The sequence below is a fragment of the Rhinopithecus bieti genome, unplaced genomic scaffold (assembly GCF_001698545.2).
Source record: "Rhinopithecus bieti isolate Rb0 unplaced genomic scaffold, ASM169854v2 scaffold_11161, whole genome shotgun sequence".
In the NCBI taxonomy this organism is placed as follows: domain Eukaryota; kingdom Metazoa; phylum Chordata; class Mammalia; order Primates; family Cercopithecidae; genus Rhinopithecus; species Rhinopithecus bieti.
The window spans coordinates 512,190-529,469 of NW_016806937.1; the positions used below are offsets into that span (position 1 = coordinate 512,190).

Below are 17,280 nucleotides of genomic sequence, written 5' to 3' on the forward strand. Positions count from 1 at the left end.
CATGACAACTGTGAGTTTACATCCTGGGAATTTTCTGTTCACTTCTACTAATTGCTCAAAAATGTAAACCAGTCTTATCAAATCTTCCGCACAAATTTTATATCCTCAATTGACTCTGAAAACAGAGGTAAAAAGAAAAACTGCTAAGCATCTATTTATTTATTTATTTACAGACAGGGTCTCACTCTGTCACCCAGGCTGGAGTGCAGTGGCACAATCTCGGCTCACCACAGCCTCAACCTCCCCAGGCTCAGGTGATCCTCCCAACTTAGCCTCCCAAGTAGCTGGGATCACAGGCTCATGCCACCACATCTGGCTAATTTTTGTACTTTTTGTAGAGACAGGGTTTTGCTTTGTTGCCCAGGCTGGTCTCAAAGTACTGGGCTCAGGCAATCTACCTGCCTCAGCCTCCCAAAGTGCTGGGATTGCAGGTGTGAGCCACTGTGCCCAGCCCTAAGGATCTTTTGAAAAGAGACAGGATGGATTATATGGTTCCTTGGCTTTGGTTGAATCTCCAAAGTCCACAACAATGCCCAGGCACCCCCACGTCCTAGCAGGTGCCTGACCATCTGCGCTGCTCATGCTCCCAGATGCAGACCTGGGCTGGCCAGGGTCAGCCCATCGCCCGCTTCTAGGCTGTGACAGAGTGGAGGTGGGTGCAGCTGAGAGGCAGGCTGTTTTACTTCAGAGCCCCTGCTGGACCTACCCTCATTTTTTCCTGCCTTCAGCTAAGCTTGAGAGTGAACTTCAAGAGAACCACTCGTATCCCCTAGAGTCAAAGGACGGGGGAACTGGTGGCTGCACACACTTGACAAATCCACAGAAAGAAACTGGCAGAAGTCAATAAAAAACAGCAGGTGGGGAGCTGTGACGGGAGCACACTTGCCTTCCACTGACTCCAGACAACACTGTGTGTGTTCTGGAGCTTGGAAAGGCCTCCTACACAAGGGAACCAACCTAAGGTTACTGAAAACAACTCTGCCCAAAGGACCACTTGGAGAGGTAATGGGACCCCCATGAGGTGGAAGTGGTCATCAGTAGCCAGCCCAGGGTCAAAGGAGGAGTTTCTGGGACCAGATAGGGACAGGGGGATAGTTGGCAGAACAGGTACACACACACACACAGACACAAATAGTTGGCACATGTACATACGTACACACACACACACACACACACACACACGCTGGGGTCTCACTGTCCTATCCTATCCCTCTCCTCTAAGCCTGACCCTAGAGCAGGTTAGAAAGAACAGTGAGTGAGGAGGCGAGGAGATGTTAGAAAGACAAGAGCCGCCCACTGCGGCCCCTGCTCTGTGCAGCTGCATGCCTGACTAAGACCAGCCTGAGCGGGGCAGGGCAGAGATTAGAACAGAGGGAGAGTGGAAGGGCTTACTTGGCTACAGTGAGGTTTCTGTTAACTGTTACTCAAGGACTTTTTCTTCACAAATGACCAAAAATGTTGCACAGCAAGGTTTCTTGTGAAACACATACTTTCCTCTATTTTATATATATATATATATATAAAACGCAAAATCTTCATGCTAACTCTAGAAGCAGAGGTGGAAAATCAAGACAGGGACTGAATGTGCTGTACCCACAGATGCCCCCAAGCCCACCTAGCATCCATATTTCAGCTTCGCCAGCTATCCAAAAACTGGAAATGTAGACATGGACCCCTTCCTTAGAAGCCATGCACCATTTCACAAATGATGCATAATCCAATTACAGATGTGGATATGAAAATCTTAAGCCAGTAGTGTTTACTGGCCTCGTAGTGTTTACTGTTTCCTATTTGTAGAGAAAAACACAAGAGGTGAAAGCTTGTGTCACTCACCAGTGCTTCTAGAGGAGACCTTGTGCACCCCGGTAAGGAAGGCGGCACCACCCTAGACCCAAGCCAGTGTGCAGGAGAGCCCTGCACGGCACCAACACAGAAAGGCCAAGGCGGGGTTGTTCAGTTTTTATTTGTGGTCGCATAAGAAAGTGCTCTGACTACTAGTATGGTAACTGAGGAAGCAAACGGGAATCACAGAAGAGGGGTGGGATCCGGGACCACAGATGTAGGGCGGAGGGCGCAGGTGGGGGTTGGGGGGAGGTGGCGCCTCGACCCTGCTGCTTGGAGTTAGGGTGGCCACCTCAAGGCACCCAAAGTGGGCCAATAGACAGATCTGGTTCTCAAGAAAGCCATGCTTCCCCCAGCCCCACCCAGCCTCAGGCAGTCTGTTTTGCAAAATGCACGGAAGTATCTGGAAATCCTGAGTTTGACAAGTGAGGCGGGGAGTGGGGGCGGGGAGGGTATCTCAATGGCCTCGGCTCCCTGGAGAGCTTGCCCTAGGCCATCCCCATCTGGGTTTAGATGTGTCCAGGCACCCTCAAGGTCCTGAGCCCAGCTTCTTTCTGTCCTTCCACCAGTTCTCACTCAGGCTCAAGGTGGCAGGGCTGGCCCAGGGGAACACAATCCCTTTCTCCTCCAGCATGAGGGCAATCCCCAGGGAGTGGCTGCCAGTCCTGGGTGGAAACACAGGCCACACCATGGGCACAGCCTGACTGGCTACCCTTCATTATTGGGGCGGATACAGCACAGTTTCTTTTGTACTCTTGCCCTAAGCCTTGCAAGCATCAGGACTGAGGAAGAACCACTGCCGGGACTGGACCACATTTCGCCTCCACAGCTCCATGAACTCTCTCACTAGAGTGCAGGTCTTACCTGAGCAGAAGTTTCTCCCTCTTCCTGGTCACTGCTTGGCCTTTCCACGGGACTGTTCAATGCAGGTCTGATGCTATCTGACCGCTGGAAGAAAAACAGCACCACAAACAATCCAGAGTCACTCAGAAATCAAATCACAGACTCAGGGAAACCCTGGCGTGCAGAGGGAGCTATGGTACCCAACCCAGGCTGTAACTCTAAGGAAGTCTACAGCACCACAGAAATTAAAATGCCATAAAGATTAAAAGCAAGACAAAGGAGCCTGGGGCCTAACCTAGAGTTCCAAGTCTTAGAGTCAGCAACTGGCCCCACATTTAGTTTGCTTTTGAATAACAGTAATTAGACAACAAAAACAATGATAACAGCAGAGAACACGGACTGAACACGTAACTTCGGCAGGCACCAAGGAAAACTGGGACATGACTGTCTCATCTATCTTTACATCCTATGAAACAGGTGCTGCTGTTACTGTCCTTCTAGCCAGTTAAAGATCTCACACAATGCTGCAGACACTCTGGGGACCGGCCAGTAGGGTCTCACCACCTCAGTGCTGGCTGGCCAGTGTCTGTATTTCATTGCCTGAGGACTTTCTGTGGCTGTATGAGGTAGTTCAGCCACCCCCAGAGGCAGACCTCAACCAGTGAGGGAGAGAATTCCTCTGTGAAGACACCAGCTCCTCATCTCCTGCAAGGGATAAGTTCTGCACTGGATCCCAGAGGCCCCAAATGGGAAGGAGCTTCAGCTACCCACAGTGGTAACCTGCTTGATAACAAACCCATTACTGGCCACCCTCCCCTCCCCAGCTCACGTCCCCACACACAACCTGTGATCCCTGGGACCACTTCCCAAACTATGTGCATTCAAATCCTTGTCCCAGGGTCCACTTTCAGGGAAATCCACAGCCAACAGCCAGGTCAAAGAGCTGAGAACTGGGAACCAATCTAATATCTCAGCCCATGGGACTGAGTCTATGCTGTTTCCTCTTCAAAGAGTCTCAGGTTTTAGAATTTTATTAATAGATTTCCACATATTTTTACATATTAAAATTGAATAATTTGGGGTAGATTATTCCCTGGTCATATGCAAATTCCATGGTCCTGCCAGAGGCTCATCTATATTAACACTTCTTATGCTCATCAAAGTAGAGATCTGACCTTTTTAAAAATCAAAAATACCACCTCAGATAGATGAATGGTAGCTAGGGGAACACCAAGCCAGTGTGCAAAGCCAACTAGGGACAAATGGCACAGCTCCTAGAGCAGGGGGTTGGCAAACTACAGCCTGAAGGTCAAGTTCACTACTCTACTCTCCTTACTTATAAATGAGCACAGTCTTGCTCATTTACTTAAATACTATCCATGGCTGCTGTATAGTACTATGACAGCAGAGTTGAGAAGCAACAAAGATTGTGTGGCCTGAAATGCCTAAAATATTTATTACCTGCCTTTTAAAGAAAAAAATGTTGCCAATCCTTGTCCAATAGGAAACAACACTATGACTTCCTAGACTGGCAAGGGCAGGCTGGTTTGGAGTGTATATTTGAATAACAAGCTACTCAAATACTCACCTCATCTTTGGTGTGTCTGTTCTCAGTTATTCATTAGGCAAAATTAAGAGAGTTGATAGAAACCCTTCATTAAGTCATAAATGATATTCAGCTGTTAAGTAACTAAAACAGTTAACCTACAGTATTCAATCTTTGTGAAGATAGAATCCATTTATCATGCTTTAAAACCCCAGTTTTACCTGTGTAGGAAAAGGTACTTGAATCCGTCCTTCTAAAATGTTGTCTGTTGTTATTTCAACTGAGCGTGTCAGCTGGAGGTCCTGCAGCACTAGATGGTATGGAACCTGGGGAAACATCTCTTGAATCTGATGAGCCTACAGGAATACAAATACAGAGTCCACAGAAACGTTCACTGTCAACAGTTGCTCACTGTCTGGCAGGCTTTGGGCAGTAAATGTGGCATCATGCCCTGAAAACACAGGTAAGGGAGCCACCTTTATTTGGTAGGTTACCTTCACACTGTAGTCTCTTTAGTATTTTTCCAGGAAGCCAAACAGGCAACTGTGGACAGCATCAATTTCAACATAAGAAGAACACAGAAAACCAACTGGATCCCAAGAGACGCTCGGCTAGAATACTCTAGTTTTAAAAAAAGTGTTCCTTTTAACTACCATTCAAAAGAGCAATCCCACTACTGAGTATACACCCAAAGGGAAAGAAATCATTATATATAGCTGGGCGTGCTGGCTCACTCCTGTAATCCCAGCACTTTGGGAGGCTGAGGCAGGTGGATCACCTGAGGTCGGGAGTTCAAGACCAGCCTGACCAACGTGGAGAAACCCCGTCTCTATTAAAAATACAAAATTAGCCAGTCATGGTGGTGCATGCCTGTAATCCCAGCTACTTGGGAGGCTGAGGCAGGAGAATCGCTTGAACCCAGGAGGCGGAGGTTGCGGTGAGCCGAGATCGTGCCATTGCACTCCAGCCTGGGCAAAAAGAGCGAAATTCCGTCTCAAAAAAAAAAAAAAGAAAAAGAAATCATTATATATAAAAGATACCTGTGCTCATATGTTTATTGCAGCACTATTCACAGTACCAAAAATATAGAATCAACCTAAGCATCCTTCAACACAGGATTTGATAAAGAAAATGAGGCACATATATACCATGGAATATTACTCAGCCATACAAAAAAACAAAATCGTATCTTTTGCAGCAACATTGATGAAACTGGAGGCCACTATTCTCAGTGAAATAACTCACGAACATAAAGTCAAATACCGTATGTTCTTATAAATGGGAGCTAAACAACGAGTATGCATGGCCATCGAAAGTGGAATAACAGACACTGCACTATGAAAGGTGGGAGGGTAGGGGGGGACGGGGGGAGGGTTGGAAAACTACCTATTGGGTACAATGTTCACTCTTCAGATGACGGTAACACTACAAGCCCAGACTTCACCACTGTACAATACATGCATGTAAGAAACCTGCACTTGTAACCTGTAAATATAGCAAATAAATAAATGTTTTAAAAGTATTCATTTTAAAGCTCAAAATATCTTGGGTATAAAAATGTGTTTTCCTTTAAGATGTAATTCCTAAAGGGAACAAACTTCTGATACACACAGCATGGATAAAATTCAAATACATTATATTAGGTGAAAGAGGTCTGACTCAAAAGCCAGGCGTATGATTCCATTTATATGGCATCTGGAAACAGGTAAAATTATGGGGAAAGAAACTTGGTAAGTGGTCGCCAGGGGCTGAGGGTCTGGGAAGGAAGTGGTTGCCAGGGGCTGAGGGTCAGGAAAGGAAGTGGTTGCCAGGGGCTGAGAGTCAGGGAAGGAAGTGGTTGCCAGGGGCTGAGGGTGGGGGAAGGTGGTGACTACAAAAGTGTGTCCAGAATTGGTGGGTTCTCGGTCTCACTGACTTCAAGAATGAAGCTGTGGACCCTCACGGTGAGTGTTACAGTTCTTAAAGATGGTGTGTCCAGTGTTTGTTCCTTCAGACGTTAAGTGCTGATTTGTGTATTTACAAACCCTGAGCTAGACACAAAGTGTTGATTGGTGTATTTACAAACCCTGAGCTAGACACAGAGTGCTGACTGGTGCGTTTATGATCCCTTAGCTAGACACAAAAGTTCTCCAAGTCCCCACTAGCCTCGGGAGCCTAGCTGGCTTCACCTAGTGGATCCAGCAGGGGGATCGTGGGCAGAGCTGCCTGCCAGTCCCACACCATGCACCCACACTCCTCAGCCCCTGGGCAGTTGATGGGACTGAGCGGGGCAGAGCAGGGGGCGGCTCGGCAGTGCGGGAGCCCACCGCGGGGTCAGGGGGCGGGGTCGGGCATGACGGGCTGCAGGTCCCGAGTCCTGCCCTGCGGGGAGGCAGCTGACACCCGGGGAGAATTCGAGTGCAGCCCCGGCAGACCGGCACTGCTGGGGGACCTGGCGCACTCTCTGCAGCTGCTGGCCCAGGTGCTAAGCCCCTCACTGCCAGGGGCCGGCGGCACCAACCGGCCACTCCAAGTGTGGGGCCCGCTGAGCCCACGCCCACCTGGAACTCGCACTGGCCCATGAGCACCGTGAGCAGCCCCAGTTCCCGCGCACACCTCTCCCTCCACACCTCCCCGCAAGCAGAGGGAGCTGGCTCCGGCCTCGACCAGCCCAGAGAGGGGCTCCCACAGTGCCGTGGCGCGCTGAAGGGCTCCTCAAGCGCCGCCAGAGTGGACGCCAAGGCCGAGGAGACGCCAAGAGTGAGGGCTGGTAGCCATTGTCACCTCTCAAAAGGACACTGTGGAGTTTTGGAGGGTGAGGATCAAACTGTTCCACATCTTGATTATGATGATAGATACACAATTATGTGTTGAACTGGATGTTAAAAAGGGTAAATTTTTACTCTATTTCAATTATGTCTCAATTAAAAAAAATATATAGAGAGAATGCAAATTCCTTATATTGCCCTGGAGCTGTAGTTTTCAAACTGTACTCTGGAGACATCTCAGAGTTTAAGTAGGGCTCTAGAGTGGGTGTATGTGTAGAGAGAGCAGGCATAGGCCTGGCCACACCACCATCCATACTTTCATCCAAGCAGCTTTGGATTTTTTTTCCACATATGTAAATTAATTCTATAAATGTTTACATTCAAGGGTTTATTTTTGGAAAAGTTCTAATAACTAAAACAAAAAACAGGAAGAAAAAAATAATCGCCTTAGAGGCACAATAAAGTCCCCCTGAGGTATTAGCTCCTAGGAACGCGTTGTTCTGACTGTAGAAGGAGCAGGGAGTATGTCAACGTCAGGACCTTGAAGGAAAAGGTTGGCACCAAACTCTGCTTAGAGCTCTTGCTGGGGGTGGAATGTTGGCAAGATAAGCAGTGCCCAGGGCCCCCAGGGCCTTCTCGTTCCTGCAGTCGGCTTGTTTATGTAAACATGAGTTGATCATTATTTTCCCAGGTCAGGTCAAACCTAACTGGGCAAGAGTCCATAAAAACCTCTAAAATCAGATAAAATTTCTCTTTATTCTTACACTGCTTCTCCCTCATTTCCCAAATAAAAAATGCCTAAGATCCATTTTACTAGACCAAAGCTTTTCTACCAGAAAATCCAGCAAGTTAATTATTAGATCTTAATAAAAAATGCATGGTTCCAGTAAATTAGTTGTACCAAAAATAGTCCACTCCAAACCATCACAGAACCGGAGGAAGAACAGCCAGGGCCTGCCTGAGAATTCTAAACAACTCCAAGAATGGAATTCTGATTCCTAGGAGGGGTGCACACCCTTGAAGTCTGACTTTGTAAAGGAGGCGGGTGGGGTGGTCCAGCTGCAGAGCTTCAACAACTGCCTGGCCCCAAAGAAACCCCACAATGCCTGCCATGAGCCCAGCAGTAGCTGCACTGGGCTACCAAACTCCTAGGCCACCTATGCGCACCAAGATGTCACCCTCACTCTCTGCTGACAGCCCAGCTGAGGTTTAAGGAGAAAGAGGAACCAGGAGAGTCATGCTTCCTTCTTCTTTTATTATGGCCCCAAACAGGTAAGATTTGCCATCTTAACCATTTGTCAAGTGTAAGTGAGCCCTCAGTACCACTATATAGGTGAGTTTCACAGGCTGATTCAGCCAGCCCTGGATCAAGTGTTACGTTGTTACTGACATGTACTGTATAGTTAGGCCAAGGATGGCTGGGTCTGTACTGAACATGCACAGGCTTTCTTGTCATTATTTCCTAAACAATGCAGTGTGTAACAGCCATTTACACAGCATTTACATTGTATTAGGTATTAGAAGTAGTCTAGAAATGATTCAAAATATATGGAAGATGTATGCAGGTTATATGCAAAGAGCATCCCTCTCCCCCCGCCTTTTTTTTTTTTTACCTTAAACTATTAAGGGTTAAAGTGTCCCATCTTGTATCAGAGACTTGAGCATCCATGGACTTTGGTATCTGAAGGAGGGGGTCCTAGAACCAATCCCCAGATATCAAGGGATGACTACATAGTGTGGCAGTGTTAACCACAGGCACATAGCTGTGCAACAGATCTGAACTTTTTTATCTTGCAAAACTGAAACTATATCTAAGGGAAACACTCCTACTTCACCTCACCCCAGCCCTCCTGCAGCCATCATTCTGCTGTCTGTAAGCGTTTTATGTGGTATTTGTCTTTTTGTGGTAGACTTATTTCATGCAGCATAATGTCCTCCAGGTTCATTCATGCTGCAGCATGCAAGAGGATTCCCTTCCTTTTGAAGTCTGAGTACTATTCCACTGTACAGGTTTGCCATGTCTTCCTTATCCATCCATCTCCAGCAGACATTTCAGTTGCTTCCACCCCTTGGCTGTGAGCCACGCCTTCTTTTTAAACCAAATCTCAATATGCCTGTAGCTAGATATCCATCCTTCCTCACAACCCTCTCTCCTGCTCAGCTCCCCACCCTAGCCTAGCTTGTTCTTTCAGTTGACTCTTTTACTTGTTCTGTCCCATCAATCTCTGCCCCTCTGGTGATCATTCCTATGCACATACCAGACGTGCTTTTGAATCTACCCTTAAAAAAAAACAGCCAGACACAGTGGCTCACACCTGTAATCCCAGCACTTTGGGAGGCCGAGGCAGGTGGATCACTTGAGGTCAGGAGTTCGAGACCATCCTGGCCAACATGGTGAAACCTCCATCTCTACTAAAATACAGAAAATTAGCCAGGTGTGGTGGTGCACGCCTGTAGTCCTAGCTACTCCGGAGGCTAAGGCAGGGGAATTGCTTGAACCTGGGAGGCAGAGGTTACAGTGAGCCAAGATCTCGCCACTGCCCTCCAACCTGGCGAAAGAGCGAGACTTGGTCTTAAAAAAAAGGGGGGGGGGGTGGGGCGTGGAGGTAAACCTGACTTGTAACTGACAAATTGCTACAGACTCAGTGTAACAACTCTGAGAGGTAAAAATTCCAGGGCACTCAGGCTGAGGGAGCTCCCCTGTAATACTGTGAGATTCGGTGCCAACAGTGATCCTACAAGCATCCCCTCCTGCTTCCAGCACAGGGAAGGGAAAAAGCACCTCAGTGAAATCAGCCAGGACACTCTGTTCCTAACAACGTCTGCCCTCAGGAGAAACTACTCAACCAGAACCTTATCTGCTGGGGTCTGATTAGAGCTGCACCGACCAGAGGGAACTCCAGTCCACTCGAGCTATCCTGTCCCACAGGAGGAGGGAAACCGGAGAAGTAGGTTGAGTTCACAGTCCAGAGCGCGGGCTCACTAAAGGATGGAGCCCTAATCCCAGGACTACAGAATACTTCTTTCCCTCCCCCGACACCTACATCACAACAGGCCTGTTCACCACAGTCCCTTTTACACAGTACATCGTGTTCAACTATCATGAAAATATTATAAGGCATACTAAAATGCAAAAAACACAATTTGAAGAGGCAGAGCAAGCATCAGAGCCACACAGAGCAGAGATGCTGAAATTAACAGACTGGGAATTTAAAACTATGATTAATATGCAAAGAGCACTAATGGATAAAGTGGACAGCATGCAGGAACAGACGGGCAGCATAAGTAGGCAGATGGAAATCCTAAGAAAGAACCAAAGAGAAGTGCCAGAGACCAGAAACACCAACATGAGTGAAGAATTCCCATGGCAGGCTTATTAATAGATGGACCCAGTTGAGGGAAGAATCTCTGAGCCTGAGATACACACTTTGAAAATGGAAAAGCAGGCCAGGTGCAGTGGCTCACACCTGTAATCCCACCATTTTGGGAGGCCAAGGCAGATGGCTCAATTGCGGTCAGGCATTCAAGACCAGCCTGGGCAACATGGTGAAACCCCACCTCTACTAAAAATACAAAAATTTAGCCAGGCATAGTGGTACATGCCAGCAGTCCCAGCTACTGGGGAGGGTGAGGCAGAAGAACTGCTTGAACTTGGGAGGTGGAGGTTGCAGTGAGCTGAGATCATACCACTGCACTCTAGCCTGGGTGACAGAGTAAGAGTCCATCTCAAAAAAATGGAAAAGCAGAGAGAATAAAAACTGAAAATAACAGAGCAGAAAATTCAGGGACTGTGGGGCAACTACAAAAAGTGTAAACGCGCTTAATGTGAATCGCAGAAGGAAAAGAGAAAGGAACACAAGAAACATTTGAAACGATAATGGCTGAGAACGTTCCCAAATTAATGTCAGACACCAAACCACAGATCCAGCAATCTTACAGAGTGCCAAGCAGGACAAATGCTAAAAAAAAAAAAAAAAAAGGACACCAAGGATATAAAATCCAAATTATAGATAATCAAAGATTAAGAAAACATCCTGAAAGAGGCCAGAGGGAAAACACCTTACCTCTAGAGGAGCAAAGAAGACAGGAATGACATCGAGAGCTCCTCAGAAACCCCACAAGCAAGAAGGCAGCGAAGGGAAATATTTAAAGTGTTAAGAAAAGACTCACCAACAGAGAATTCTATACCCCACAAAATTATCCTTCCAAAGTGATGCAGAATCAAAGACTGTCTCAGACAAACCAAAGTTGAGGGAATACATTGCTGTGAGACCTGCCTTACAAAAAAGGTTAAAAATAAAAAATTGTTGAGAGAGAAAGAAATCGATATAGGTCAGAAAGCTCAGCTCCACATAAAGAAATGAAGAGCATCAAAGAAGGTATAAAGATAAACAAAAACTGTTCCTTAATCTAACAGAACAATCGGTTCAAAATAACAGCAACAGCACATTCAGTTTATGTGTGCTTGTGCGTGTGTGTGCTTATGTACTCATATACAGGTGAAATGAATGACAACAATGATACAAGGGACAGGAGCAAGGAATTAGGATTGTTTTGTTATCAAAAGGTACTCACACTTCCCATGCAGTGGTACAGTGTTATCTGAAAGTAAACGAATTGGTTGCAAATGTATATTACAAACTCTAGAGCAACCATTAAAACAAACTTGTCCAACCCATGGCCCACACAGCTTTGAATGCAGCCCAATACAAATTTATAAACTTTCTTAAAACATTATGAGATATTTTTAATTTTTTTTTTTTTTTGGCTCATTAGCTATCATTAGTGTTACTGTATTTTATGTGTGGCCCAAGACAATTCTTCTTCTTCCAACGTGGCCCAGGGAAGCCAAAAGATTGGACAACCTTGCATTAAAACAAGTAAAAAGAAGTATACTAATATGCTAAGAAAGGAGAGAAATGGAATTCTATAAAATGTTCAATTAAAACCACAAGAGGCAGAGAAAGAGTGGAAGACAAAAATAGGAACAAAAAACAAGGGCAACAAATAGAAAACATTAACAAAATTGTAGTTATTAATCCAAATACATTAATAATCACTTTGAATATCAATGGCTTAAATGTACCAAATAAGAGAGGTTGTCAGAGTAAATAAAAAAAAACCAAGACCTAACTGAATGCTGTTTACGAGAAACCCACTTTAAAACAAAGACACATACAGAGTAAAAGAAAACGGATTAAGAAAATATACCACACCAACGCTAACCAAAAGAAACCAGGAGCAGCTATATTACTTTCACAGAGCAAACATCGAAGCAAGCAAAGTTATCAGGGATGAAGAACAGCATTACAAAATGATCATGGGGTCAATTCTCCAAGAAGACATGGCATCTTTAAAGTATATATACCTGCTGGGCACAGTGGCTCACGCCTGTAATCCCAGTACTCTGGGAGGTCGAGGAAGGCAGATCACTTGGGGTCAAGAGTTTGAGACCAGCCTGGCTAACATGGTGAAACTCGTCTCTACTAAAAATACAAAAATTAGTCGGGTGTGGTGGCACATGCCTGTAATCTCAGCTACTCAGGAGGCCAAGGCAGAAGAATCGCTTGAGCCCAGAAGGCAGAGGTTGCGGTGAGCCGAGATCGGGCCACTGCACTCCAGCTTGGGCAACCAAGTGCGGCTCTGTCTCCAAAAAATAAATTACTTAATTAAATTAAATTAATTAATAAAGTATATACACCTAACAACAAAGCATCAGACAAACTGAAGCAAAAATGAAAAGAACCACAAAGAGAAACAAATAGATTTGGAGACTACAACACCTATCACAAATGAACACTCAAGCGGGCAGAAAATCAGTAAGAACATAGCTGAACTCAATACCACCATCAATCAACTGTATACAATCAACATCTGTAGACTACTTCATCCAACAACAGCAGAATACACATTATTCTCAAGCTCACATAGAACATTCAAGACAGACCACAAGCTAGGCCATAAAACACATCTTCATAAATTTAAAAGAAAATAAATTACACAATGTCTGCTCTTAGGGCAGAAATCATTAACAGTAAGAAAACTGGAAAATCCCAAAATACATGAAGATTAAACAACATACTTCTAAATAACACAAAGATCAAAGAAGATATCTCAGGGCAAATTTTAAAATATTTTGAATTAAATGAAAATGAAAACAATTTATCAAAACTGTGAGATGTAGTGAAAGCAGTGCTTGGAGGAAAATGTGTAGCACTGAATGTATATATTAGAAAAGAAGACATAAACAAGTTTCCATCTTAGAAAATTAGAAATAGAATAAATTAAATCCAAAGTAAGCAGAACAAATAAAAATGAGAGCAGAAGTCAATGAAATTGAAAATAAGGAATCAATAGAGAAAAATCAATGAAACCAAAAGCTGGTCCTTTGAAAAGATCAATAAAACTGAGAAGCCTCTAAGCCAAGCTAACTAAGAAAAAAAGAGAAAGGACCTAAATTACTAATACAAGAAATATTATACAGATCACTTTTTATAATTAGAATTGCCAAAACTTAAGCAAGAACAATGTGAAATTGTATACATAATTAATAATCTTCCACAGCAGAAGGCATCAGCCCAGATGAGTTCGCTAGTGAACTCTACCAAACATTTAAGGAAGAAATTATAACAATTCTCTACAATCTCTTTCAGAGGATAGAAGCAGAAGGGATACTTCCTAACTCATACTATAAGGTCAGCATTAATACTAAAACCAGAGAAAGATTACAAGAAAACTACAGACCAATATCTGTCATAAACACATAAGTAAAAATCCTCAATAAAATATTAGCAAATCCAACAATGTATAAAAATAATTATACACTACATCCAAGTGGTATTTATCCCGGGTACGTAAGGCTGGTTCAACATTTGAAAATAAATTAATATAATTCAATATTACCAACAGGCTAAAAAAGAAAAGTAACATGACCTTATCAATAGATGCAGAAAAATCACTCGACAAAATCCAACACCCATTCATGATAAAACCTCTCAGTAAAATAGGAATAGAGGGGAACTTTGTCACTGTGATAAAGAATATCTGGGCGTGGTGGCTCAAGCCTGTAATCCCAGCACTTTGGGAGGCCGAGACGGGCGGATCACAAGGTCAGGAGATCGAGACCATCCTGGCGANAAAAAAAAAAAAAAAAAAAGAATGTCTACAAAAACCCTACCACTAACATCATGCTTAATGGTGAGAAACTCAAAGCTTTCATATTAAGATCAGGAACAAGACAAAGATGTCCCATCTAACCACTGGTTTCCAATGTCATCCTGGAAGTCCAAGCTAATACAATAAGACAAGAAAAGGTAAACAGATTGGGAAGGAAGAAATAAAACTCTTCAGATGACATGCTCGTCTATGTAGAAAATCTGGAAGAACTGATAAAAATACTCTTGGAACTAATAAGCAATTACAGCAAAGTTGTGAGATATAAGGTTAACAATACTACAGTCAATTGCTTTCCTATATACAGAAACGAGCCAAGTGGAATTTGAAATTAAAAACACAGTATGCTTTATATTAATCCCCACAAAACAAAATATTTAGGACAAAATACATGTAAGATCTATATGAGGAAAATTACAAAATCTTGATAAATGATAACAAAGAAGAATGAAATAAATGGAGAGACAGTCCATGCTCATGGACAGAAAGACTAAATATTGTCAAGATGTCCATTCTTCCCAACTTGACATACAGATTCAATGCAATCCCAATCAATATTCCAGCAAGTTATTTTGTGGATATTGACAAAATGATTCTAAAGGTTATATGAAGAGACAAAAGACTCAGGATAGCCAATACAATATTGAAGAAGAACAAAGTTGGAGGATATGACACTGCCTGTCTAAAAGACTTGTTACAAAGCTACAGCAATCAAGACTATGTGGTATTGGCAAAAGAGCAAATAGATCAATGGAACAGAATAGAGAGCCCAGAACTAAACCCACATAGTTAGCTGATTTTCAACAGAAGAGCAAAGGCAATACAACAGAGAAAAGATACCCTTTTCAACAAATGGTGCTATAACTGGCCATTCACATGCAAAAAAATAATCTAGGCACAGCCCTTATACTCTTCACAATAACTCAAAATGGATCACAGGCCTAAATGTAAAATGCAAAACTATAATGTCCCTAGAAGATAACAGAGAAATAAATAACCTAGGGCATGGCAATGACTTTTTAGATACACCACCAAAGGCACGATTCATGAAAAGAAAATAATTGATAAGCTGGACTTCATTAAAAGTAAAAAGTTCTGCAAAAGACAGTGTCAAAAATAAGATGACAAGCCACAGACTGGGAGAAAATACTTGTAAAAGACACATCTGATAAAGGACTGCTATCCAAAATATACAAAGAATTTTTAAAGCTCAACAATAAAAAAACAAACAAACTCGTCAAAAAAATGGGTATAAGAACTTAATAGATACTTCACCAAAGATAGATATACAAATGGCAAATAACAATATAACAGGTTGCTCCACATCATATGTCATTAGATAAATGCAAATTAAAACAAGACGCCACTACATATATATTAGAATAGCCAAAATCTGGAACACTGACAACACCAAATGCTGGAGGATGTAGAGTAATGGGAACTCTCATTCACTGCTGGTGAGAACGCAAGATGATACAGCCACTCCGGAGGGCAATTTGGCAGCTTCTAAGAAAACTAAACAATTTTACCATTTGATCCAGCAATCATGCTGTTTAGCATTTGTATTAGTCCATTTTCACATTGCTGTAAAGACATACCCGAGACTGGCAATTTACAAAAAAAAGAGGTTTAATCAACTTACAGTTCCACATGGCTGGGAAGGCCTCAGGATCATGGCAGAAGGCAAGGAGGAGCAAGTCACATCTTACATGGATGGTGGCAGGCAAAGAGAGAGAGCTTGTGCAGGTGAACTCCTCTTTTTAAAACGATCATATCTCGTGAGACTTATTCACTATCACGAGAACGGCAGGAGAAAGACCTGCCCCCATGATTCAACTACCTCCTACCAGGTCCCTTCCACAAAACATGGGAATTCAAGATGAGTCTGGCCGGGCACAGTGGCTCAAGCNGACTCTGTCTCAAAAAAAAAATAAAAAATAAAAAAATTAAAATAAATAAAAAAATAAAAAAATAAAAAAAAAGATGAGTCTGGGGTGGGGACACAGTCAACCATATCATCCCGCCCCGGCCCCTCCCAAATCTCATGTCCTTACATTTCAAAACCAATCACACCTTCCCAACAGTCCCCCAAAGTGTTAACTTATTTCAGCATTAATTCAAAAGTCCACAGTCCAACATCTCATCTGAGATAAGGCAAGTCCCTTCTGTCTATGAGTCTGTAAAATCAACAGCAAGTTAGCTACTTCCTAGATACAATAGGGATATACGCATTGGGTAAATACAGCCATTCCAAATGGGAGAAATTGGCCAAAACAAAAGGGCTACAGGCCACATGCAAGTCCGAAATAAGGTACGGCAGTCAAACCTTAAAGCTCCAAAATGATCTCCTTTGAATCCATGTCTCACATCTGGGTCACGCTGACTGCAAGAGATGGGTTTCCATGGTCTTGGGCAGCTCCACCCCTGTGGCTGCTGTGCAGGGTACAGCCTCCCTCTCGGCTGCTTTCACGGACTGGCGTTGAGTGTCTGCAGCTTTTCCAGGTGCACAGTGCAAGCTGTCAGCAGATCTACCATTCTGGGGTCTGGAGGACAGTGGCCCTCCTCTCACAGCTCCACTAGGCGGTGCCCCAGCAAGGACTCTGTGTAGGGGCTCTGATCCCACATTTCCCTTCCGCACTGCCCTAGCAGAGGTTCTCCATGAAGGCCCCGCCCCGCCCCTACGCCAAACTTCTGCCTGGGCATCCAGGTGTTTCCATACATCTTCTGAAATCTAGGCAAAGGTTCCCAAACCCCAATTCTTGACTTCTGTGCACTTGCAGCCTGAAGGCTGCCAAGGCTTGGGGCTTGCACCCTCTGAAGCCAGAGGCCCAAGCTGTACATTGGCGCCTTTCAGCCATGGCTGGAGCAGCTGAGACATAGGGCACCAAGTCCCTAGGCTGCACACAGCACAGGGACCCTGAGCCCCACCCACGAAACCATGTTTTCCTCCTAGGCCTCTGGGCCTGTGATGAGAGGGGCTGCTGTGAAGACGCCCTGCAGATATTTTCCCCATTGTCTTGGAGATTAACATTCAGCCCCTGGTTACTTATACAAATTTCTGCAGCCAGTTTGAATTTCTCCTCAGAAAATGGGATTTTCTTTTCTTCTTTTTTTTTTTTTTTTTTTTTT

General features: G+C 44.1%; 1 protein-coding gene across 2 annotated transcripts in view; it reads right to left on the bottom strand.

Annotated features, from left to right (window-relative positions):
• The window catches only part of AMFR (autocrine motility factor receptor), a 62,682-nt gene that overhangs the window by 2,980 nt on the left and 42,422 nt on the right, over window positions 1-17,280 (bottom strand). For both annotated transcript variants that reach the window (XM_017878771.1, XM_017878772.1), the window contains exons 11-12: window positions 4,453-4,587; window positions 2,707-2,790 (exon numbers count right to left, since the gene is read on the bottom strand). In XM_017878771.1, the coding sequence (XP_017734260.1) occupies window positions 2,707-2,790; window positions 4,453-4,587 (219 nt within the window). The remainder of the gene's footprint in view (window positions 1-2,706; window positions 2,791-4,452; window positions 4,588-17,280) is intronic.